The sequence below is a fragment of the Hydra vulgaris genome, chromosome 07 (genome assembly GCF_038396675.1).
Source record: "Hydra vulgaris chromosome 07, alternate assembly HydraT2T_AEP".
NCBI classification, from domain to species: domain Eukaryota; kingdom Metazoa; phylum Cnidaria; class Hydrozoa; order Anthoathecata; family Hydridae; genus Hydra; species Hydra vulgaris.
Window position 1 is genome coordinate 22,771,511 of NC_088926.1, and position 25,592 is coordinate 22,797,102.

A 25,592-nucleotide genomic window follows, 5' to 3' on the forward strand; every position below is an offset into this window, starting at 1 on the left:
AAGCCTGTTTCAAAAAATTTTAAATTTTTTTTGACAACAATTTTTAAATTCTAATTAAACTGAAAGATTATACTCTTTTTAGTGACAGATATTTAGTTTTTAAAATTTTTTTCTTTTTAAGTTTGGTGATGTTGTTTTTTAGTTGATAACATGTAAAATTATTAAACGGGTTAGGGTCTTAATATGCATGGGGTGGGTGGGAAGAATTTGCAATAAATGATATACTTCCCAAAAATTAAATTTACAAGAAAATAAATGCAAACATTAAAAATAAAGACTACAACAGTCAAATGAAAAAATATTTTTAATTTACTATAGCAGTTAATATATTTTATTATATTATTATTAAAATAATGTATTCACTATTTTTACTGAAATTAAAATAAAATAAAAAATTCATTACATATATATCAGAGCCGTAACTACCAGGGACACCATGGGGGCCTAGCCTCTAACGCCCCTCCCTTCCTCTTCATAAATTTTTTATAATTATTAGGTGAAAACATATATATATAAAATATTTTTAAAATATCTTTTATCTCCTACATCCTTTTAAAGAACTATTGGCCACTCTAATATCAAAGTTATGGTTATGGCTCTGCATATATATATATATATATATATATATATATATATATATATATATATATATATATATATATATATATATATATATATTGTTAAAAAAAGGTTTTTCGCCACCATTGAAATGAAAATAATCAAAAGAGAAACAAATTTATATATATATATATAAATATGTATATATATATATATATACATACACAGTTGTGGCCAAAAGTCTGTTGTATTCGTGTTTTATCAACAAATTCAAAGTTTAAATGGATACAGTGTCTCTAACACATCTCACAGTTTTTCAAGACATTATTTAAAATTACATAGCAGTAATATAGTTCAGTTTTACATCTCACTAATATCTGCTGCACTGTCCCTTATTCTTAATTACTTCAGCAATTCTCGCAGGCATAGAATTTACGAGATTTTTACAAACATCAACATTTATGTCTGTGCACCACACACATATAATGATGGCACGAAGATCATCTAAATTTGATGGTTTTTCTTTATCAATCTTTAGTTTCATTATATGCCACAAGTTTTTGATGGGGTTAAGGTCTGAGCTCTGCCCCGGCCAAAGACCTAGAACCTCAACCCTATGATCCCGAAGCCAGTTTTTCAATAAAGCTGGTTGATGACAGGGAGCACCGTCATGCATAAATAATTTGCAGTTGTGAATCTGCATAACTTTCAAAAGTTTTTCATCCAGTATGGTAATATATTTCTGTGCACTCATGTGGTATTTTGTAGAAGAAAGTAGAGGGAGCCTCGGCCAGACGCTGAGAAGCTGCCCCATACCATCAAGTATGGTGAATGTTTAACAGTTCGTATGCAAAACTTTGAATCAAATTGTTTATTGGCAGGACAACAAACATATCTTGGTGCTGCAAAAAACAACTTTATGTTACTTTTGTCACTTAACATTACTTCATACCACATTTCACCATTGTAATGTTTGAATTTCCTGCAAAAAAGTAATCTATCACGAACGTTCCTCTTCGATAACAGCGGTTTTCATCCAGTTTGGTATGCTTTTAGGTTAAAAGTGTCACTTAAATGTATTCGAATGGTTCTTGCACTAACTTTGTGTGGCAGTTGAGTTGCTATGGCAAAGGATGATATCATCGGATTCTTTAACAAGTGTTGTTTTATTGCTCGACTGTAGCAGGGTCCGGTTTGACATTTTGATTTTACATCACCTGTCTCTCGCCAACGTTTCATTGCCAATAACACAACTTGCTGGGAAACAATAAGATTATGTGCCACAGCTGCTTGTATTCAACCCGACTAATGTAACAATCTGACCACGTTTTTTATGTGAAAATCCCATTTTTGTTATAAAGTTATTGATCTAAAATAAACAAAGAACACAACGTAAACAAATAAGAAATGAAACTATTTCATTTTTTAAAATAAAAGATAATCTCAATTAGTTCAATCAATAAAACAAACAGCTTATTGGTTCATTTCTAGGCTTTCAACAAGCTTAAAACAGCAAAATGATGCAAAATGCAGTTATACTTGAGCATACAACAGACTTTAGGCCACAACTGTATATATATATATATATATATATATATATATATATATATATATATATATATATATATATATATATATATATATATTTATATTTAATAATATATATATATATATTTATATATATATGTATATATATATTTATATTTAATAATATATATATATATATATTTATATATATATATATATATATATATATATATATATATATATATATATATATTTAATATTATGTTCAAATTATTCTAAATGGTTTAATACAATGCATTATCATAAATGTTTTAGCATCTATTTGGATTATCAAAAATTAAAAACAGATGAATGGGAAATTTTACCGAGCAACATTATATTTGGTAAAAAGATTGGTGAAGGTGCATTTGGAAATGTTTTTATTGCAAAAATTACTGCAAAAACTTTTGCTAAAACTAATCATTTAAATCAATTGTTTGATGATTTATGTGATATCAAAGAAGATTCTACAATAAATGTTGCAGTAAAACTTTTAAAAGGTAATATATTTTTTTATGCCTAATTATGATAGTTATAAAAAAACATCATAAACTGTAAATTTAAGATGTTTGATTATCTTTTTAAATATTTACAAAAACATTTTTGACTATTTACACGCTCCATTTTAAAAAATCTGCAAGCAGTTTCAGTGGTGTTAAAGCCAAGCCATTCTGTGAGATGTTAGCATAGTGGCTAATAACAACAATGTTAGTACAGAGGTAAAGAGAAATGAGGTACTCCATGAAGAAGTGGGACAGGCTGTAACCCACCATCTCAGAATATTTTCATACTTTGTAAAAATGGTCACCAATATTACATAGAACACCTTGCAAAATTTTAGCACTTATATCAAATGGATTTTAGAGATATTGTTACTTTAAAATCAGCTATTTTTAGCAGTTTTTTTCTGTTTGGCGGCCATTTTGATTTTACTATAGTTTTTTTTTACAAGTTATTGTTCAACTTAACATGTGATTAAGCTGAAAATTAGCACCAGGATAGTTTTTATAACTAGGGATCAGAATATGATATTTGTTTTAAATGAAAATGTTTAGAACTATATCAATATGGGGACTTTACTTCACCTACAGCTATTTTCAAAATTTTAACAAAGGTGGAAAGGAGGCCTGGTATCCATGGTAGCATTAATTTTTTTCGAATTTTTTTTCATTTTTATTAAAGTATATATATTAAAGAGTGTTTTAGAGTAAAATTTAGAGTTGGATTTTTTGAAGTTTTTGGTAAAAGTATAGGAGTATCATGTGAAAAATAAGTATTATAGTTCTGTGTTCATGATTTTTTTTTTAAATAGTTGACATTGACAATTTTCATAAGTCATTAAAAATTATACTAAAGAAAACTCAATTCACCTATTATTTAAAGAAACTTTAATTCAAATAGATATTTATTTTTTAAATAATTTTATGGTTTCTAATAAATGACGTACTATGTCATCTTTTACCAAAACAAAAGAAACACTCAATGTTAAAACGCTAAGAATTAGTATTAGTCTGAAAATTTACCAGATAATGTTCTTTCTTTGTGGTTAATCATTAAAATAAAAAAAAGTTATTATCAAAATTTAAAAAATAATAAATATTTAATATCATTTAAAAATACTATTGAAAAAAGTTTTCTACATTTCAAATGTATGTATGTCTGTGTATTTTGTGTTTATTTATAGCTGTAGTTATAGAATAGATATATATTACATTTATTTTATAACTAAGTATATTATAGTTATATAATAAAATAAACAAGTCTTGTATACAGTTGGTATTTTATCAAATGATCAATGTTGTAAAATAGTGTACACTAAATCAATTGGATTGAAAGATTTATCAAGCTATTCAGAGAGAGATAGAAATTTTAGAGATCTGGGCTGTTAATATTAAACGTTAATGTTAAAATCTATTTACATCTTAAGCAACTTTTACTTAACCGGTTTGCTAACTCCCAAAAAAATTGAATTGACCCATTTAAAAGGCATGAAACTAATATAAAAGGTAAATTTATATGTTCTTAACTTTTTGTGCAGTCTTTTTACAAAAAAATAGATTTAGTACACTTTCAACTAGTTTTAAAAGTTTTAATTTTTTTATTTTATTTTTAAAATTATTATTTCTTAAGTTATCTAAATTATTATTTCCTAATTTTGGCAAATTTTTTTCATTTATAATATATTTATAGGTGTTTGCAAGAAATTGATATTCAACTGGCTAAAGATGTGTTCAATCGGTATTGAGAAATTACATGGTTTTAAAATATGACCTTCATGTTGAAAAGAAGTGGTAAAAAAAAATGATGGTTGGTCTACCTAACAGTACCACAATGGTGAAGATGATTATTATTTATTGAATTCAAACTAGAGCACCCTCAGTATAAAAAAGCATTTTCTAAATTTGCTCAGTTTAAGCCTAAATGGTGTATTTATGCTGGTCAAAAAATAACCCATGATGTTTGTATATGTGCAATACACCAACACCTAAAGCTGATGTTTAGTGCAGTTAAACTGGAAAAAAGTTACCATGAACTTATTGAGAAGATTGTTTGGAGCAGAAAGTCAAGGGAATGCGTGGTCCATAGGTGTAATTGTTGCCCTGGAATTCAAAATATTATCAATTAATTAACTGCAAATCTGTTTCAAAATGTAGGATCATTTTAAGAGAATGACAAAATTAATGAAGATGAAATAATTGAATGCAAACAGTGGAGTACGGCAAATACAGCAGAGCTTTTAAGTTACACATCTACATTAACATTGATAGCATAACAGTTCTTTCTTAGTCAACATATGATGGCATTGATGGAACAGTTAAAAGACTTGTTTCAAGATCTAGTCTTCAACGCCCAATTGACTTACAAACTCAGAACGCTGAAGAAATGTTCAATTTTTCAAAAAATAACATGTTTAGCATCCACTTCTTTTTTTTAAAAGGCGAAGATATTTTATCACTCCATAAATCTTTGACTCTCCGATTAAATAATGCAAATACTTTGCCTGGTACAAGAAGTTTCCACCAATTTTTTCCGCAGGATGCAACAAGCACAAATGTCAAAAGAGTCTCTGAGCAGGAGGAATTTAATCTAACATTCAACCTTAATGGCTCAATACAATATCTTCAAGAAATCATTGCAGGAAAATACTATATCTGCAAATATGATATGTTTAACTGGGTTGGTTTGGTATTTGAAGTTGATGAAAGAAATAAAGACGCCCTTGAAAATTTAATTCATCCTCATTTACCTAACACTTCGTTATACTGGCCTTTGCCAGAGTTGATTGTTGTTGGGTTCCTAAGCCCCATATCTTAATTATAATAAAAAAAAGCATTATCTTCAAGAACAGGGCGCATATACCAGATAGACGCAGATGATTTATCCAAAATCCAATCTTTAAATTAACTTAATCATAATACACCAGTTTTCTTTTATAAGCAATTTATGAATTAATCAGATGCAAGTTCTGGTTTTTTATTGGTTAGTTTTTTATTTAAAACTTGTATTTATTTAATTTTTTAGACTCAATATATTACATTTATTATGATTTTTTCATTTTAATTATTGATAATGGCTGTTTTTTTTATAATAGAAGTTTTCAAAATAAGTTATTTCTTAATAAATAACATACGAATTTACTCTTTCATTATAATTCATTTAATTGTTTATAAAAATCCTCAAAAAACCCACCTCCAAGTTTTTCACCAAAACACTCTTTATTATATATACTTTAATAAAATCAAAAAAAAATTCTAAAAAAATTAATGTTACCATGGATACCAGGCCTCCTTTCCACCTTTGTTCAAATTTTTTAAAATAGCTATAGGTAAAGTACAGTCCCCATATTGATATAGTTCTAAATATTTTCATTAAAAACAATTATCATAATCTGATTTTCTGTCCTAAAAACTATACTGGTGCTAATTTTCAGCTTAATCACATGTTTAGTTGAACAGTAACTTGTTAAACAAAAACTAAAGTAAAATTAGAATGGCATCCAAACAAAAAAAACTGCTAAAAATAGCTGATTTTAAAGTAACAATATCTCTAAAATCCATTTGATATCAGTGCTAAAATTTTGCAAGGTAGTCTATGTTATATTGGTGACCATTTTCACAAAGTATAAAGAAAATTTGAGATAGTAAGTTACATGCCTGTCCCACTTCCGTGAGAAAGTGGGACAAATTTTTAAGGTTACAAACCTTAATAATTTGTCCCACTTTCTCACAGAATATCTCAAATGCATGTTAAAGTTGATCAAAAATTACATTTAACCGTCTTGTCAGTAACCCGGTACCTGGGTATCCATTCTAGTGTCCAAAGTAGAATTTGTTAATGTCCCTTTAAAATATTTTTATGACTGCTAGGATCCCCATAGTTGAAGTAGTTTAACACCACTTTTTTGTCAAAATGTTTTGGAATTAATCATTTAATAGCAGTTATTAGCTATCAAACTCGACACCTCCACCCTTCACTAACCAGGTACCCTGGTACTTACTTAGGTTATTACATATGAAAGCCGGTTTTATACACAATAATAAAACTGTTTATTAAAGTATTTTTATTATTTAAACACATTGCCGTAAAAAATAACAAATTTATTTATTTTACACACTTCTCACATGTTGTGGTTGAAACACAATGCTCAACACAAATGGGGAACTCACATATTGAACATGATTTGCGAGTTTTGCGATGTTTTTTAAATTTGCTGGTGAGACAAGCATGGCATACTCCAGTCTTCTTTTCCTTCCGGTTGAATCGAGTTGTACCTGGGGTTTAGAAGATTTAGATACTGTTGGTTGCATAATTAGATTTATAGCAAAAAAACATTTAATTGCCACTTTCGTAGTAAACTGCCTCATGATTTGTGGATTATGCAAACGTTTTTAACAAACGGAGTACACAGCTCTCTGCCCAGTTGCTGATATAATAATCGTCACTCATATAATTTTTTTGGAAGCACTTTATTCTCATATTAAAGGATATATGCTGCAAGGCAGGTAACATTGAGAATATTGTAGAAAAATGCTAAAGGCCACCTTTGAGTTAATCTTTTAGAAGTATATCTACCAAGCATTTTATTCATTGGGTCAACACCAGCTTTTGACCAGTTTTAAATTTCAATAATTTCTGGTTTTTTCTTTGCTTCATCACCTATCTTTGCTACCTGATGCATTGGTGATAGCATAATAACTGCTTTATTTTTTTTTTGGCACATAACTGCACATGGTTACTTCTTCATGAAAGCCAAACATGGTGGATAGTTCTTCTCATGTTTTCAATGCAGTCATTGCTGGTGGAATGCATGTCTTATTTTTCTTTAAAGTGCCAACAATTGTTGGATCCCAGGATAGTAAAGATTTTGCCAATGACAGAGTTGTGAAGTAATTATCCATTGTAATGTTTCTACCAGATCCTTTGTATTGTGGTACCAACTCTTTTACAACTCTCTCACCAACATTTTTCTCACGACTGTCACTCGATTTTCCAGTGTAAATCTGGTCTATGAGAGGTTATAAGTTTTCTGCATCACATATCCACCATACTTTAATTCCATACTTGGCTGGATTTGATGGAATATATTGAGTGAATTTAGTTCGACCCCGATATGGGTATAGTTGCTCGTCGATGGTTAAGTGCTCTGATAGGTTATAATGCTTTGCTAAATTCTATTATGCATTGTTCGAATGTCTCGTATTGGAGCAGCTTTATTAATCTCGATGCGTTGAGTACAAGTATTGGCATCATAAAATCGAATAAAAGGAATGATGTTCCAAAAGCAATTGATGCCCATTGCTGCACAATACAATGGATATGCGTTCGACTGCTGCATACCCTTTGTATTGTCAGTATTTGAGTTGTTAGCACCAGAGGTTATCAAAATAGCCAGGAATGCATAAAATTCCTGATACTCAAGATTTTTCTACACTAGTAGTTTTTTCCCTGGATTTTTTTCATTATATGTTATATATGTTGAGTTTGCTTTTTTTATGTTGATTTTATTTGAATTATTGCACAATAGAAAATGGAGTGGGAAATTACCAGTACCATTGTAAATTACCATTGTTCAGTTTTAACTTTTCTGTTCTATTTTTGCTGGCGGCCTTCAGCTGTGTCTAAATAATCAGCACCTGATTCTGAGTCAGTATTCCAAATCACAGAGTCATCTGAGTCGAAATCTTGAGATATAAAATAAAAACTTGGATTCTAAATGCGGCTTGATAATATTGCTTGAGTTTTTATAACTATAATAGCACAAGACTGTGTTGATGGGTTAAACAGCATGGGGCTATTTACTATGCTTTTTCTTGCTTCTTTTTGCCGTAATCTCAAAGTAGTTTGAATATCGAGTCCTTCCATATACATAATCCTCATAAATCTCTGATCGTTAAGAAAATTGTGTTCTTTCTCAGGTACCTTCTTTACTTTTTCACAGATGCATCATGAATGCATAGAAATGCATTCATGCATACATTGAAAAATCAAGGCATTTGCATGCTGTGATGTCAAATCAAGTATTTTCTGTATGCCTTGGAAATGTTATTATTTTTTGGACTTCAATTTGTCTGTATGCTTCGTTTTGTTAACTTCATAATATTTCTATACTTTTGACTGTAATCAAGAAATATTTTTACAGTGCGCTCATCAGATACAGTAAGTATCAATTAGCATAGAATAAAAAATTTTAAATAAAAATTGTGCGTTTACGTAAAAACTCAGTCCTCTAGCAGCAACTGAAGACATTAAAAAATTTTCTTAAAAATTGTAACCATTTGAAACTAAGTCATTGTGTAATGTTTAAACTCTATTACAACTTTAGTATATGCATAGATTTTTTTATTTTGTAAAAAAGGTCAGAAAATGTGTTTTTGTAAGAAAAAATAAAACCCTAGCGTGAAGTAAAGACATAAAAAAATATAAAAATTTTGGCACAGTTACTTTTTATAGCATTATGCAACTTTTCCACTTTGTTACAACTTTAAATTCAAAAAAAGTTGTTTTTCGATATACCCTATCTAACAGTGTGCATAATTTAGAATGGTAAGCCTTACACAAAAAGACATTAAAACACATGTGAAGACATTAAAATTATTTTTATGTCTTCTGGGCATGGAGCTAGTAATAAGAGTTATATATGATAGAGCAAGTTTAATGTCCTGTTCTTTGTAAGTTAAATGAATTGATAGATCTAAAAAATATAAATCTATGCCAGATTCTTTTATAATATAGTTTTATAAGCAGAGTGCCAAGAATATGTGAATCTGTTATTGTTGCTAAGATAGGCTAGTAAATTATCAACTAACCTAAAAGGACTTTTTATTAATTTTTATGCGCTCTTAATAAGTAGAAAAACAACATAAAATTAAGGTAGATTTTGTTTTCTGTCTTACTTCCAATAGTAAGTAAAACTTTGTATACAACAGTTGATACCTAAAATATGAAAATTTTATAACAGGCTGTATGAAAAAACCCATCTTTAAAATATGAAAATTATGTTTATTTTAAAGAAGGTAAATCGCTTATCTTTAAGAAAAAATTAATGAACACTTCAATATGGTCTATCATCAGCAGTTCAATGTAGCTTTGTCATAATGTTGGAACAGAAGCATTTTACAGTATTTAAATCAGTTTGCTAAATGCATCATTTGATTTGGGTAATCAGTTATTTACAATTCTTGACTCTCCAGATCTTTTTGTATACCAACTATCTCAAATATCTAAAGAAATCTTCAATTAGGCAACACTGAGGCAAGGTGGTTGGATTGCTGATTTTTTGTTATATGTGGGATGTTTTGGCTTTTTAAGAAGAAGTGTGTTTTTTTGGCATAATGTGATGAAGCTTTATCCAGCCTTCAAACGTTGATTCTGGTATACTTCTTGATTTTTAGCCAAAACACTTGGCTTGAATTATGGCTAGGAACTTCCCATCTCAGATATGACAATGCACATTATCACCTTCTGTTTATACTTGTGTTTTTATTTGTATTTTAAGCTTTGAGATATTGTAGAACTTTTATTTACTCAATACTAATTATTCCCTGGAGTTTGCGTTTTGGAGAGTGGGCAGTCTTTTCATCCAAAGCAAAACATTTTCCAGATTAATTTCGGGTCATCCAGCAGCATTGAGACTCCACAGCTGGTATTTGTTGCTCAGTGTATTCCAGTGTTGTTTTTTTTTAATATACTATTTTTTGTTTTTCAATGTTTTACAGATATGAGGGTACATACTCTCAAAATTTTTTCCAGCATCTCGTTGACTTTATAAACCAATATTGTTAAATGCACCTTGAAGCAAACAAATTCCCTTCTTGTTCCTTGATTTAGCTGGTCTTTGACTACTACTTTAACGTTTGGTTGTTAGGGATGCCAAAATATGGTAAATAGTTAAAATGGAGTATTTTCGCTTTTAAAATGATTTACAGTAAACTATTTTCCGAGATTTTTGTGCATTTGATAGAACTTTAGAATGCGCTCGCTTAGTACATCTTCTTTTGACAGCATTTTAAACACAACTGAATTATCTAATTCAAACAAAACATGTGATAAATTATAAACATATGTAAAGAGATTTAGTATAGTTTCACATAGGCGTACTATTTTTTGATTTTTTGATTTTGTGGTTTGATTTGAGAGGGTTAGAATTATTCTCATATTTTAGTTATCACCTATTATATAATTATATTTTTTATTTATAAATGTATATTATTATATCTCTTATTATCATCATATTGAATTAAAAATTAGTAAAACAATAGATTTGATAAACCAAATTAGCCCATACTTAAATTTGCCTTCATAATAAATGCAATATGTATTTTTGAGTCTAAATCTAATAAATTTTAGCCTAATAATGTGTTTTATTGACTATCTAATTTTGTTTATAATGCCATTTATAGTATGACAAAGTTTTACATACCATTTTATACAATGCTATATTAGTTTAAACTTACTAAGCCCTTGTAGGAGCTTTATTTATTTTGATAACTTTTTGAGTTCACAATCTACTGCCAGGTTTTTTTTAAACTAGCAGCAGATTACAGCAGATTAACTCTATTAATTCTTTTTTGTGCAAACTTACAATATTTTATGTAAATAGGACAATTTTTGATGTTTCTTTTAAATATAGATGGTGCAAGTGACTTAGAGTATAATGATTTTGTTAAAGAAATTACTTTGATGAAAGGAATTGGTTATCACAAGAATATTGTAAATATGATTGGCTGTTGTACATTTGGGAAATACTTATGTTTAGTTAATGAATTTATGGAAAATGGAGATTTGTTGCATTTCTTGAGAAACACTCGTATAAAAGTAAGTTGTTATTTCATTGATTTCTTTTATTTCAATTCAAAAGTTGAGTTTTTCATCATTTTATAGACAACTATTTTTGACCTATTTTATTGATTTTTGTTCTAATTAATTTAAGAAAACCTTCAAAAAGTATTAGTAGCTATACATAAAAAAAAACTTTAACTTGTAAATAAGAATTTGTTTTACTGAAAAATAAAATTAAAGTTATTTCTTGTTTAAACTTTACATTGAAGATCTAGTGCAAAATAAAACTCTTTTTAAAACAATTTTATTAGTATATTTTTGTTTGTAGATTATATTGCTAGCATTTATTTAGACTTAATTTGCACAATAACATAACAATACATCGCTAACTGCTAATTTGAAATTAATGAAAAAAAAACAATATGATCCAAAACACAGAAAGAACTTACTATTTTATCCTAGAGACAATAAATGACTTATATTATGAGGTTTATTCTTACTTACCAGTTATACCCAACGAAGTGTGCACACCATGTAATTCTATCTGAAAAATAAACAACTTTAACTGTGAAAAACACTTTTTTTTAATCTAATTTTTAAAAGGGACTGCACCTAGGATACAGGTGCAGTCCCTATTAAAATAACTTTTAATGATAAAATAAAAGTTGGCAGGTTGCTAAATTAAAAGCCATTAAGAGTAAAATGAGTAAAAAAGAATACTATAACTTATAACGACTGAAATTTGTCTTCCTATTAAATTGTAATAGTGAGTAATAGTAATATAGATGCTTAGTGAGTTGAATTGCGCAACACATATTTAGTTAGATATGCCTTATGAGAGTCTACACTCTTTATTTTATTTATTACAATTTACAAATTTGTTACAAATACACACTCTTACTATGAAGAAATAGAGAACAGACATTAATGACAGAATACTATTTAAACTATTGTTTAAACAATAAGAAAAAAATCAAAAGTATATAAAATCAAATTCCAAATGGAATCCACCGTTTGGTAAATAATTTTTTCTTTCAGATTTGTAAAGCCCTACACAAACAGAAATCATTATTATTGATTGATATCTTAGATAATAAACTAAAAAATATCCTGAAAATAATGAAAAACTACTAATGTTGTAAATATAAAGTTGAGAGTGTTTTTAATTAAACTCACTTCTTAAAAAAGTAATATTTTTAAAATGAAATATTTTTTTTTTAATTCTGATTCACTCCCTACAAGTTTGCAAGCAACCGCTATTAAATTGTGAGTTACTAGGAAAATAAAGAATTGAATTATAGAACAAGAAAAAGGTTGACAGAGGACTCAATGAGTTGTAGGTTTTATAAGTCAGGAAACCATGAAGACTGGATAGAGTTCCAAATGGTTGAAGTGTGGATATAAACTAGAAGAATAAAATTTTTGAGAGCATGCAGGGACAGATACCGTAAAAGATTGAGACTTTGTTGAGAGATCAAGCGAGATCAAGTCAAGCGAGAGTCAAAGAAGCTAGAGATGATACCTACTTTGAGTGACAATCATAATAGCATTTGTAAAAAAGAGAAAGATATGCAATTTTACGATGTTGGAAAATGGCTCAAATTTAGCAAATAGAGCGAGTCCAACTATGTTTACTAAGTGTTTTCGGACCTTGTCTAAAAGTGAAAGAGCATTTTTTTGAAGAACCAGGTCAAAATATGACAATAGTGTTATGTAAAAGAACAAATAAGAGATTTTTAGAGATAGTGAATGGAATCAGGGGTAAGAAAATGGCGTGCACAATAAGGAGAGACAACGTTAGCAGACACTAGTTTAGCGATTGATTGTATATATGGTTTCCATGAAAGGTCAGAAGTAAACGATAGCATGGTAAAGGTAAAGATAAAACTTAGTGAAAGGGTTGCCATTTATTAATAAAGTAATGTTGATAGAGTTGCGATATTTGTTTGCAGTAAGTTAATGAGTTTTGTTGTAGTTTTTTGTAAATTTACCAGGCACTGTGCCTAATCTGTTACAGAAGTGAGATCAGATCAAGATCAGCTGTCTGTTCTAAGCAATCAATAAGAGAAGACATTTATTCAAGGCAGTTGTATAAAGTTTTGTCATCAGTAAAAAGATCTACTTTAAAGTTGACGGGCAGATCATTAATGTCAATAAGAAACTAAACTGGATAGAACTATAGGTATACCAGAAGTTACTGGAAATGAATAAAAGCGTTAGCCATAATGATAACTTAAATAAAGCGGTTAGATAGAAATGATTTGATAATCTTATAAGTTTTTGCAGATACACCATATGAGGCTAGCTTATGTATATTTATATTTATTTTTAAGTTTATTTCTTTGAATGATGACATAGAAGCACAAGTGCGCTTTATTTACACACATACAAATCCACTGTTACTTGAGGTATTAATTAAATTTTTATTATCAAATTTTTTTGTTATTGCAATTTTGTATATATAATCAATGTATGTTTATATTTAATCTTTAAACTTGTATCTGTTCAGATCAATGTATGTTTATATTTTATCTTTAAACTTGTATCTGTTCAGATCAATGTATGTTTATATTCTATCTTTAAATCAATGTATGTTTATATTATATCTTTAAACTTGTTTCTAGTCAGATCAGGTTATCCTGCTATTGGTAACATGTAATCCAGTTCAATCTGCTTCATGTCCTGCTACCTTGTTGACTGCCTCTTTTTAGGCAAAGGCTAGGAGATGCCAACTCCTACTTAAAACACCCCCTGCCTTGGGGCTCTTGGTTAAGTAAAGGCTAGAGATGGTGTCTCGATACAAATACTCATCTTGGGCAGATGTTAAATGTACCCGGCCACTGTCTTGTAGAAGACCTCCTAGGCAAAGACTGAAGGGGTAAACAGATTCTATTTGTTGACCAGCCTCCCACCCCTTCTTCATCTATTAGGCTGGTGACTCCTGGAAAAGCTTTAATAATATTAATAATAAGGGCAAATCTTTAATTCCACCTCTCTTGTATGGTTCAGACTTTGTCACCTCACCTAAGGATAAAGCTGAATTTTTTGCAAAAAACTTTTCATCAATATCACCTCTTGATTCCACTAGTTGCGTTTTACCTGATATTGCCAACAAACAGGTTGATCCATTGCTTGACATTTATATCACTCCAGCTTCTGTATCTAAAGTGATTTCCTGCATTGACTCTTCTACAGCTTAAGCCCATACAGCATAAGCCCATACAGCATACCTGTTATAGTCTTGCAGAAGTGTTCTCTGGAGCTGTCATCTATACTTTCAAAACTATTCAACAAGTGCTTATCAGAGTCTTGTTTTCCAGCCTGCTGAAAAGCGGCATCTGTTATCCCTATCTTCAAAAATTCTGGAGAGCGATCTGATTTGTCTAACTACCGTCCCATTAGTCTTCTTACGGTCATAACCAAGGTTTTTGAGTCTTTAATTAACAAACACTTAATTTCTCATCTTGAATCTAATAACTTACTTTCTGACCGTCAATACAGATTTCGATCTTCTCATTCTACAGCTGATTTGCTAACAGTAATAACTGATAGGTTTTATCGTGCATTAGATAATGGTGAAGAGGTTAAGGCCATCGCTCTTGACATTTCAAAAGCTTTTGGTAAAGTTTGGCATGCTGGTCTTCTCCATAAGCTTTCTTCTTATGGTGTATTCGGCAACATCTTTAAGATGTTTGAATCTTTCCTTTCCGATTGTAGTATGAAAGTTGTCCTTGATGGACAGCACTCTTCTTCTTATTCTGTAACTTCAGGGGTTCCTCAAGGTTCTATCCTTAGCCCTATACTTTTTAATTTTCATTAACGATCTTCCAGATATTCTCACACCTAAGGTGGCATTGTTTGCTGATGATACTACTATTTATTCTTGTGGTGATAAGAAACCAACACCCTCTGATTGGTTGGAGGGGCATTTGAGCTTGAAAAGGATTTTTATTCTGCTACAGTATGGGGCTCACAGTGGCTGGTGAACTTTAATTCAGATAAAACTCAATTTATCCCAGCTAATCGTTATCGCAATAATTTAAATCTTATATTTATGAACAGTGATGTACTCGATGAGTCATCTACTCTTCATCTTCTAGGATTAACTCTTACTTCCAATCTTTCTTTGAAACCATATATCAAATCAGTTGCAAAATTAGCATCTGCTAATTTTGCAACTGATTTGATATATGGTGAGTGGCTGCCTATAGCCTTGCGGGAAGGGAAGATGTTTGAAAAAAAAAAAAATTAAGTATAGTCGTATATACTAATGATTTAAGTACTTTAGGCTTTTATAAAATTGTTCAAAATTAAATCATTTTAACAAGTTTAAAGTTGATATTTTATTAAACAAAAAAATAAGTTTCAAGTTTTAGGTCAAAGTTTTCCAAATAATTTTTTAAAAATTTTTAAGTTACACTTCAGGATACTGTATCTTGAAGCTTAAAAATCAAAAGGGAGCCATTTCTGAAAAAAAAGAATTAAAAATTTTTTAAATTTTTGAATAAAAGGGGAAGGGGTCAGAGTTGTAAAGTTAAGCATTTTCTTATAAAAAGTATTAACATCTAATATAATATAATTTTAACATCTTCAAATTAAGTTATAGCTTATTGAGTAATGCAGGCTGTTAGATTTTGATTATCTTAAGATTTTTATTTTTCTACAGAAATTGTCAATGGAGCCATTATAAAAATTTAAAGAAGTTTTTTTTATAATGCTTTGTTAAAAATGTTTTCAGTAACAACATTGCTGTTTTTTTTTTACTTTATTTAGTGCTTTCTTTATTTTATATAATAATAGAATGTTGCAAATCTTATTATTTGTTTGATTTACTGTATTAGAAAGTGCCTAATATATTATTTAATAAAACAGTAAAAAGCAAAAAAAAACAAGTCCCTTTTATTAATTCAGAGAAGTGTTTGCTGCTATTGTTTGAAGTAATGCTTAAAATTTATTCAAGTCACGAAATTATTAGAGGATTAGATAAAATTTTATGTAAAATCTGAATATTCAATATCTATATACGTTTATCCTACAGATATACTACATTTTATGAACTAATAATGCAATTTTTTAATTACTTTTTAAAAATAAACTTACTATATGTAGGCATATGTCCAAGATAAAAAAAGTAAACTTACTGAAAGAAAGTAAAGATATACCAAATATAGTTAAAACTTGATGGCTATCTCAATTATCTAGATGTGTAAGTCCTAGAAATTGTGAAACATGCACAGTTTACTCAAAGGCTAAATCAGATTTTCGAATATGAAAAAAACAAAAAAATTAGTAAGTTCATTTAGGATGTGTAATATTTGCCTATTTGCGATTGGAAGAGGAATTCAACATCAATGTACTGAATTGAATGCATGTACAAATACTTTTGCTAAATTATTTAATGCTTTTAAAAAAGTTCAGGATAAAGTCGCTTAGTTTATGTTATGATCAATTTATAAGAAAAAAAAACTTGAGCATGGAAATCAGACACATCTGAATACTGTTATTTTGTTTATTAGATTTGTTAGTGTTTTCAAATTGTTTAAACCCTTAAAAGTATTATACTATTCAGGTGGGTTGCCATTACCAATAACTATTAGTGTTTCTCAATTAGTTAGTAGGAAAGTTGATTTGAAGAAACTGAAACTATGGTTATATGACTTGGACTAAGTCAGTTCAAATCATAGTCCTACTCAAATCCTTGAGGAAAAGTGGAGTTCAATTTTAGGCAAATCTAAAAAAAATTAATTAAAAAAGTATAATTTTATCTGAATTTTTTGATGAAAAGACAGTTATTGCAGAAGAAGAAAAAAACATCAACAGATGTGTTAGGAGACCTTATGTTTCTCAATTAACCAAACTGCTCACCTTTGCAGTGGCAAAACTCTTTCCAAACATTAATACAAATTGGAATTGATTCAGGTAAAAACGTTATTAGAAGAGGTCCTGAACGTCACAGAATATACTTTTTAACTAAAACTAATATTTTTAAGGTGGAGCATCACTTAAAATAGTTTCAAACTTTTTTGATCCAGTAAAAAAAAAGACGTGATGATCAAAATTGTCACGAAACATACTCTGGAATTAACCATTCTGTGGTTATTTCAAAATGTGACATCTTGCAGGAGACATGCAGAAATTTAGCCATTGTATTAGATCTTCTAAAGCTTAAAGATTGTAAATATATTTTTGCAGCTGATTTGAAAATAATTAACATTCTTTTAGAAATTTCAGTAATTTATAATTTAAAAATAATTTATAATAATGTAACTTTAAATTGAGTTGTTAGGAAAACATAAACAAATTTAGTCTAATGGCGGTAAGTACGATTGTGCTTTTTGTGAAAGAGTGTGAGCTTTTTGGTGGTTAATGAAAACATTTTTATCATTGGATCTATGGCATCAGAGATACATACATAGAAGCAGGTTATTAAAGTTCTGAAATGAAAGAATATAAGGTGTAAATGTTTGTTATTATTTAATTTAAAAAGTTAAAAAGTCTTTTTGATAATAACAAAGTAGTTTTTTTATATTGTTAATCAAATTAATATATTTCGATAGAATATAGTGAATGCATGCCTAACAAAGGAGGAAAATAAGTCAAAACTAGTTCTTGAAGTTATTCCTTTGCCAGAGTTTCATATGTTAATGGGATTTGTAAATCATACATCAACCTGAATTGTTTTTTATTGGCCTTAAAACAAAGACTAGGTCAACTTACTTGGATGTATTAGAAGAGGATACCATGGGGGAACATAAGGCATTATGTGTATGCTTATTCTTAAAAACTATGACCTGCTAACAACATGGCTACCAATTGAGCTCTTACCACTTTAATATCCAATTATAAAATTTGGTAAATTAGTTCAAGGAACCTTTGTAAGTTATCTCAACTCTATTTATCTTCAACTAATAAGTGACTTTAGTTATCCTACAATGCATTGCAGGAGTGCTGTTCAGAGGTACAGTTAATTTGTTAAAAAATTAAAGCTAGTTGGTTTGTTACGAATTCGCTTTAATATAATTTTTTATTATTATTGTACTAGCATATTATTATTATTTACATTATCTATCCTACATAATACTTTATTAGTTTTAAAGAACAAAACTTACAGTGAAAGTAAAAAAACACTTAATCTCAGCTCACTTGCAACAGTTTATTGAGCTTACTGGCCTTTCTCTTGGACAATATAATGAACAGCCGTCTGAATCCGCCCATTCAGAGATGAAACTTTACTAATTTTTTAGAGGCAAAGGAATTGCTGAATTGTTTCGAACTACTAATATTGTATATTATTAATTATAGGTTCAAAACTTTGGATGATTGCAAATAATTTTTTTAAATTATTAGCTAACAATATAAACAAATCTTTGCGATGTTGAGTAAATCTAGTGAGTTAGGATAATAAGTACTAAAACATATTTTTTAAAGAAATTTAATCTTTTTACTCTCCTTAGAAAAAAATTCAACTGCACTTAGAATTTTTTTTTTTTTTAAATTAAATGTTTTTAAAATCAGTTTTTCAAAAACGGCTACCTTATATATATTGCTTTTTAAGCTTCTAGATACAGTATCCTGAAGAGACACTAATAAAAGTTCCATAAAAATACTTTAAAAACTCTGTCCTAAAACCTATTTTTTTTGTTGTGTGTAAAGTAGATTTTATTTTAAGGAAAAAGAAAAATTAAAATACTTAATTTTCGTGTTTCTACACTTTCTGTCATTTATGGAATATGACATCATTATAAGTAAAACAAACTTTTTCAACCAGATCCTGGGATTAAAGTTCATAACAATAAAATCTTGGATTTGATCTATTTTGAAAATAAAAGCTGACAATTTTTTTGTGATACTACCACTAAGCGAATTAACATCCAAGTTTTCCAAACTTTTCTTATCCTGTTGTTTAACTTGTTTGTATTCATAGTATTTTACCCAAAGTTAAATAAGGGTTTTATATCAGATTTATTTTTATTTTTATGTAACTTTTGCTGCGTATCTGCATGGATAGTTTTTTTTTAGCTACATATTAGTTATAGTTGATAAAAAAATTCTTTAATGTTTAATCATTATTTGTATTTCGGTTACTTTTGTGTTTCGGTTACAAGAATATATTGTAAAAAATATTTAATCAAAATCAAAAGCGTCAAACGCACATGATTTTCTAGGCTTTTATACTCAAGTATAATACTAACTCATACTCCACAAACAAACCATGACTGCTTTCTGATAATTCACATTATGGTACCTTCACAATAAAAATGTCTTGTATATTAAAACTTAACTCTAATATAAAACCTGTAATGTAATTCTAATTTTGTTACAATGCTCATTTAAGTAATTTCTTAAATTTTCATTTTTGCTTTTATAAATAAAAGAAAATAGCTTTATAATGAACCACTGTACTTTGTATTTCATCTCCAATAACCAAACTTCACTATAACTTCTAACATTTTCCTACCTAATCTCCTTACTGAGGTTGTTTGATTTTAAACATATTTCTTTATGCCATCAAAAACGCAACGGCTCCTATTTGATGCAGATTGGATTTCTGAACATAATATAAGTTTTCTGAATATAAATTACATTTTCCTTTGTACATTGGCTTCATATTACTTAATTTTGGTAGTTTTCTTGCAGAAATATAACATAAAGTCAAAATGCTTTCTTTTCTTTACTCAATGAGAACTTGTCTCTTACAAAATTATAATCATAATTTATACTAAATTATATACCTCAAATATTACCATTACAACCCACATAAGTGTATTTACAATATCACATTAATCATATAAACACATTAGCTATTACATACAAAACCGTACAATCATATTAACAACAATTATCAAATATATACGCACTATTATTTCAAACTACTTGACGTCACGGAACACTGTAACATTTAACTTATTATAATTACAATTTTTTCATTTGAATATCCTTGTAATTTAAAGTAAGTTATAGAAAACACAAAATAAAACAACTATAGAAAAAAATAAGTTTGAGCTACTATTTTTCGCAAAACTGCATACTTTTTTGCCAGACATAAAATACTCCTATTGAGAATTGTATTTAAGTGTCATAAGATCAAGCGAAGTTTCTAAAAACCCTTAAGTGTTAAAAATGAGTAGCTTCTACAGCTGTTAAAACATTATTTTCAAAACTTAATGCTCTGTAAAAAAACATTCTCCAAACTTGAAGGTATCAATTTAGCAACAATAGTATAAATAAGAGTATGTTGTTAAAGTAATTATATCGTTCTACATCCTTTGCATGTGAAACAGATATTAGATAACAAGATTAATGAAGTTGGATCAACTCGACCATATCAAGCTTACTTTCTAAATATTTATTGATTTTCTATGGAATCCTTTGAGTTTCAATGCATAATTTTCTCTTGCTTTAAAATGATGCGAAAAAGTATTCATATTTGAAAGCAAGGAACAGTTGCTAAGTTTTCAAGGACGCTTCTCTTTTATCTTTTTTAAATGTAGCTTTTATTTGAAACGAAATTATTAAAGGTTCAATAAAATTTCTGAATAATTGTTTATATATATATTGTATATATATATATAATCTTTATATATGTATATTGTTTATATATGTAAAATATTCTGAATAATTGTTTATAATATATATTAGAGATACGTGGTATCTCTAATATATATAAACTAAATTAATAAAGTTAATACCGTAGTCACCCTGAGGGTAATTACGCGTTGTTTGTTTTATTTGCGTGTTTGTTTTATTTGCGTGTTTGGGCATGTTATTTGTGGACTATTTGTTACATCAAACTTTTTTCTTGTTTGTATTTTTTCTTGGGTTGTATTTCTTACATCCCGTTACATAAGTTACATACACAAAAATTGCAATTCTATAGTTTAGAACATTTAGTGGTATTTACGTTGCTTGCTAAAGCTTTAGAGCATTTAGTTGTAATTGCACTGTTTGCAGTTTGTATTAATGTTAATGTATTTATAATATAAATGTCTCTAGAATTTGTAAATAAATTTGTGAATAAATGAGTTTAATTTGCTAAATGTATTTCATTCATTTTACAAGTTTGATAATTTCATTTAAGTTAAAGGTCTCAAATATTTTTATTAAAACCGCATAAATGCATTAACAAGCTATTATCATTTAAAAGCTATTTCAATTCAAAAAGTCAATTTAGTAAGCATGAAAAACTTTGTATTCGATAGTCGATTGTCGCTTGCGACAAACTGCAAGAAGTAACAAAAGTTGTGTTATTTCAAATTAAGGATTACAAAAAGCATAAGAAATGCCATCTTTTAATAAAAAATCACCTATTTGGAAATATTATAAAACTTGTAGGGAAGACGATAAACTAGCAGTTGCTGTGTAAAAGCAAGTTCTCGAGTAGTGGAGAAGGAAGGAAAGCAAGTACTACTACTTATGGTCCACTAAGCAAAACTACAGCAGTCCGTTCAAAATGCCTATATAAGACCACCAGCATTCCGCTAAATAATGTTTGCTGAGTAGGCACTTTTTTAGAAGAGATACCAAAAGTTAGTGCTAAATATTACCGTATAAAAACTTATCCCTATGCAATTGTTAGTTAAAAACTTATGCAACTTTTAAGCCACAAAATTGATAACTTTTTTGTTTGATTAATTAAATTGTTTTTAGCGATTAAATGTTTTTATGAATCACATCAAAGTTTCCAACACATCCTTTCTTTTACCAATAAACAACACCATTATTATTCAAACTTAAGAATATTATAATAATATAAACTATATTAATTGGAAGTGTATTGTCTAGAAAACGAGCCACCATCGATATAATATATCAAAGATATCGATATAATAAATCATCACCATCGATATAATAAATCAAAAATAAATCGATATAAAAAAACATCGATATAATAAATCTGTCAAAGTACATTTTTTTAAAAATGTTAATTAACGGTAATGCAGATTTTTCAAGAAAAAAAACAAATTTTAAAGATTAAATTTCTGTCTTGAAAATTGACCAAGTAAGTCTTGTAAATTGACAAGTGCTAAAAGAAAGAAAAAATATTGTTAAAAGTTAACTTTTTGGTTGGAGGCATACTCTTTGTGTAATAAACGCTAACCATTCTAAATTATGCACACTGTTAGGTAGGGCGTACCAAATAACAATATTTTTTTTATGTCTTCAGTTTGAGCTAGAATTTAATTTTTCAAACAAAAACACATTTTCTGACCTTTTCTTGCAAAATTAAAATAAAAAGTTCTATGCATATGCTAGAGTTATGATAGAGTTTAAACATTACACAATGACCAAGGTAGAAATGGTTACAATTTTTAAGAAAATATTTTAACGTCTTCAGTTGCCGCTAGAGGACTGAGTTTTAACAAAAGAACACAATTTTTATTTAAAATAAAGTAAATTTAATTATATTTTTGATGCTTTCCCTTGTCGTCACAGTTACAATAATGCAAAAAAAGTGATTAAAATAAAATAAACCAAACATTCAAGGCATGCAAAAAATACATGATTTGACATCGCAGCATGCAAATGCCTTGATTTTTCTATGCATACATGAATGTATTTCTATGCGTGCATGATGCATCTGTGAAAAAGTAAAGAAGGTACCCGAGAAACAACATGATTTTCTCAGTGATCAGAGGTTTATGAGGATTATGTATATGGAAGGACTCGATATTCAAACTACTTTGAGATTACGGCAAAAAGAAGCAAGAAAAAGCATAGTAAATAGCCCCATGCTGTCTAACCCATCAACACAGTCTTGTGCTATTGTAGGTATAAAAGCTCAAGCAATATCATCAAGCCTCATTTAGAATTCAAGTTTTTATTCTGTATCTCAAGATTCTTACTCAGTTGACTCTGTGATTTGGAATACTGACTCAGAATCAGATGCTGATTATTTAGACACAGCTGAAGGCTGCAAGCGAAAATGGAACAAAAGTTAAAACTGAACAAATGAGATCACCGTTATTATCTTTAGCAAAAGCCTGCAATAGAGCAGGTGTTTCAAGCAGAGGTGCTGCATTTATAGCATGTGCTGTGCTAGAAGACATGAACATAATTTCAAAAAGCAACCAATCTAAAGTAGTTGGTAATAATAAGATTCAAAGAGAACGAAAAAAAGACAGACTTAAAATGCAACATTTAGACATTTGACCATAGATTCAGCATTGAATATACATTATATAAACTTACTTTTATTTGTTTAAGAAAAAAAACATTAATTTTGTTGACCTGTGTAAGCGGAAAACAGCAAAAAACGAATATTAACCCTAACTATTTTATATTAAATTTTGTTTATGTTTTTAATATAAAAATAATTGTTATCTTCAAGCTCAAAGGCATCTTCAAAAATAGCTTGAAAACTTGAAATCTTTTATTTTTTAATTATTATTGTAAACGTATTCATTTATTTGAGATTATTTTGTCATACGAAATTTCAATAAGTAAACTTTAAGCTGTTGTGAACGACAACACCTTTGTCAATCATGTAAATTGTTGTTATATTTCTATAAATTGTATTTTATAACGGATTTTAAAATGTAATAAAGAACACACACACACAAACTAAACAAAAATTAAATCAAATACTTGTATTATAAATAATTAAGTTTTTTGTCTTTAAGTTTAAAAATTATTTCATATCATTAAAATTTATTTTTATTTTATAATATCTTCGTAAAACATTTATAGAAAACAAAATTAATGCAAAATGAGATTGCACTAATGGATATGGAACCGATAAAATCTTCTGATTTGCTAAGCTTTGCATGGCAAATTGCATCAGGAATGGTATGAGTGTGCTTTGTGCTTTTTTGTGGTTTTTAATAATTGCTATTGTTTTTCAACTTTACATCTCATTCAGGAATATCTATCTTGTATTAAACTCGTACATCGAGATCTTGCTGCAAGAAATATTTTAGTTGGTGCTAAAAAAAATTTAAAAATATCTGATTTTGGATTGACTTGCAAGTTAAATGATGAAGCAAATTACACAGGCAAAACTAATCGTCGTTTACCGATAAAGTGGATGTCAGTTGAAGCAATATTTTACCGACTCTTTACAACATTCAGTGATGTGTAAATACTTTTTATTTCTTTTATAGAATAGTTTTTGTGATATCTGCAAAAACTTTTGTTTTATTTTTGACTTTTTTGGCTAAATGTATTTTAGATGGTCTTACGGCGTTGTTTTATTCGAAATTGTAACTCTTGGTAAGTATCAAAACTATGTTTTAATAACTTAATATTTATTGCTTATAATATTTTTTTATGATTATTGTTTTAGTTATAATGTACTCTATAATCCTTTTATACTTTATTAGGAGGAACGCCCTATTCTACTATAAGTAATGGCGAGCTTCTTCCGCTTTTAAAGTCTGGTTATCGAATGGAGCGACCAGACAATTGTTCTCAAACTGTGTAAGTTATCGATTTGCGTTTTTTATAACTTCAAAGAAACATTTGTACTTATCAAATTTTTAAAATTTTCAGGTACGATATAATGTTACGTTGTTGGAATCAAGATCCTTTAATGCGACCAACTTTTACAGAACTTCGTGAGCTTTTTGAAAAAATAATGTCTCATGGGGATCGTTATGTCAGCTTGGATATCGATAAAGAAAGTGCTTACTACAACACAAACTCATCTAGTTCGTCTGATAAAATCGATGAGTCAAAACAAGAAGAAGTTTTACTTGTAGTAAAACCAGTAGAGGAATTTAAAAATATAGATAGCCATGTTTACAGCATAGATGATGAACAGCATAAAATATGTTTCAGTTACATGTTAACTAGAACTACTGAGCAGCCAAAGAAAATTGTCATAAAAAATTTAAACGATCTAGTTTTAGAATTAAGAAATTGAGATGGTTTAATACTCTTGAAATATTTGAGTTACTGCGTTTGAAATATGGACTTTTATTATTTTAAATAATTACTTGATATTTTTGCTTCAAATAAAAAAGCCTTTGTTGTTGCTTAATTTAGTTTATTTGTTTATAACTCTTGTTTAAACAACATCTTTAATATTTGTTTATTTGTCACGAAATTTTCAAACAATGCTGGCCAAAAATCTATATTTAAATGTACATACCACATAACTAAAGTAAAAGGGGAGGCTCAGCGGAGATTTTTTTTCCTAAAATAGAATTGATAAAGTTTAAATTCTCACTAAAGGTCTTACTCAAATAAAC

The 25,592-nt window shown here is 28.5% G+C and overlaps 1 protein-coding gene across 4 annotated transcripts in view; it reads left to right on the forward strand.

Moving 5' to 3' along the window:
* LOC136082347 (uncharacterized) overlaps positions 1-25,381 on the forward strand; it is a 448,050-nt gene extending 422,669 nt beyond the window's left edge. For all 4 annotated transcript variants that reach the window (XM_065801362.1, XM_065801364.1, XM_065801365.1 and 1 more), the window contains 8 exons: positions 2,401-2,624; positions 11,255-11,439; positions 13,737-13,811; positions 24,091-24,189; positions 24,263-24,477; positions 24,572-24,612; positions 24,723-24,819; positions 24,892-25,381. In XM_065801362.1, coding sequence (XP_065657434.1) covers positions 2,401-2,624; positions 11,255-11,439; positions 13,737-13,811; positions 24,091-24,189; positions 24,263-24,477; positions 24,572-24,612; positions 24,723-24,819; positions 24,892-25,264 — 1,309 coding nt within the window. In that variant the 3' untranslated portion in view covers positions 25,265-25,381. The remainder of the gene's footprint in view (positions 1-2,400; positions 2,625-11,254; positions 11,440-13,736; positions 13,812-24,090; positions 24,190-24,262; positions 24,478-24,571; positions 24,613-24,722; positions 24,820-24,891) is intronic.
* Positions 25,382-25,592: the final 211 nt, after the last annotated feature.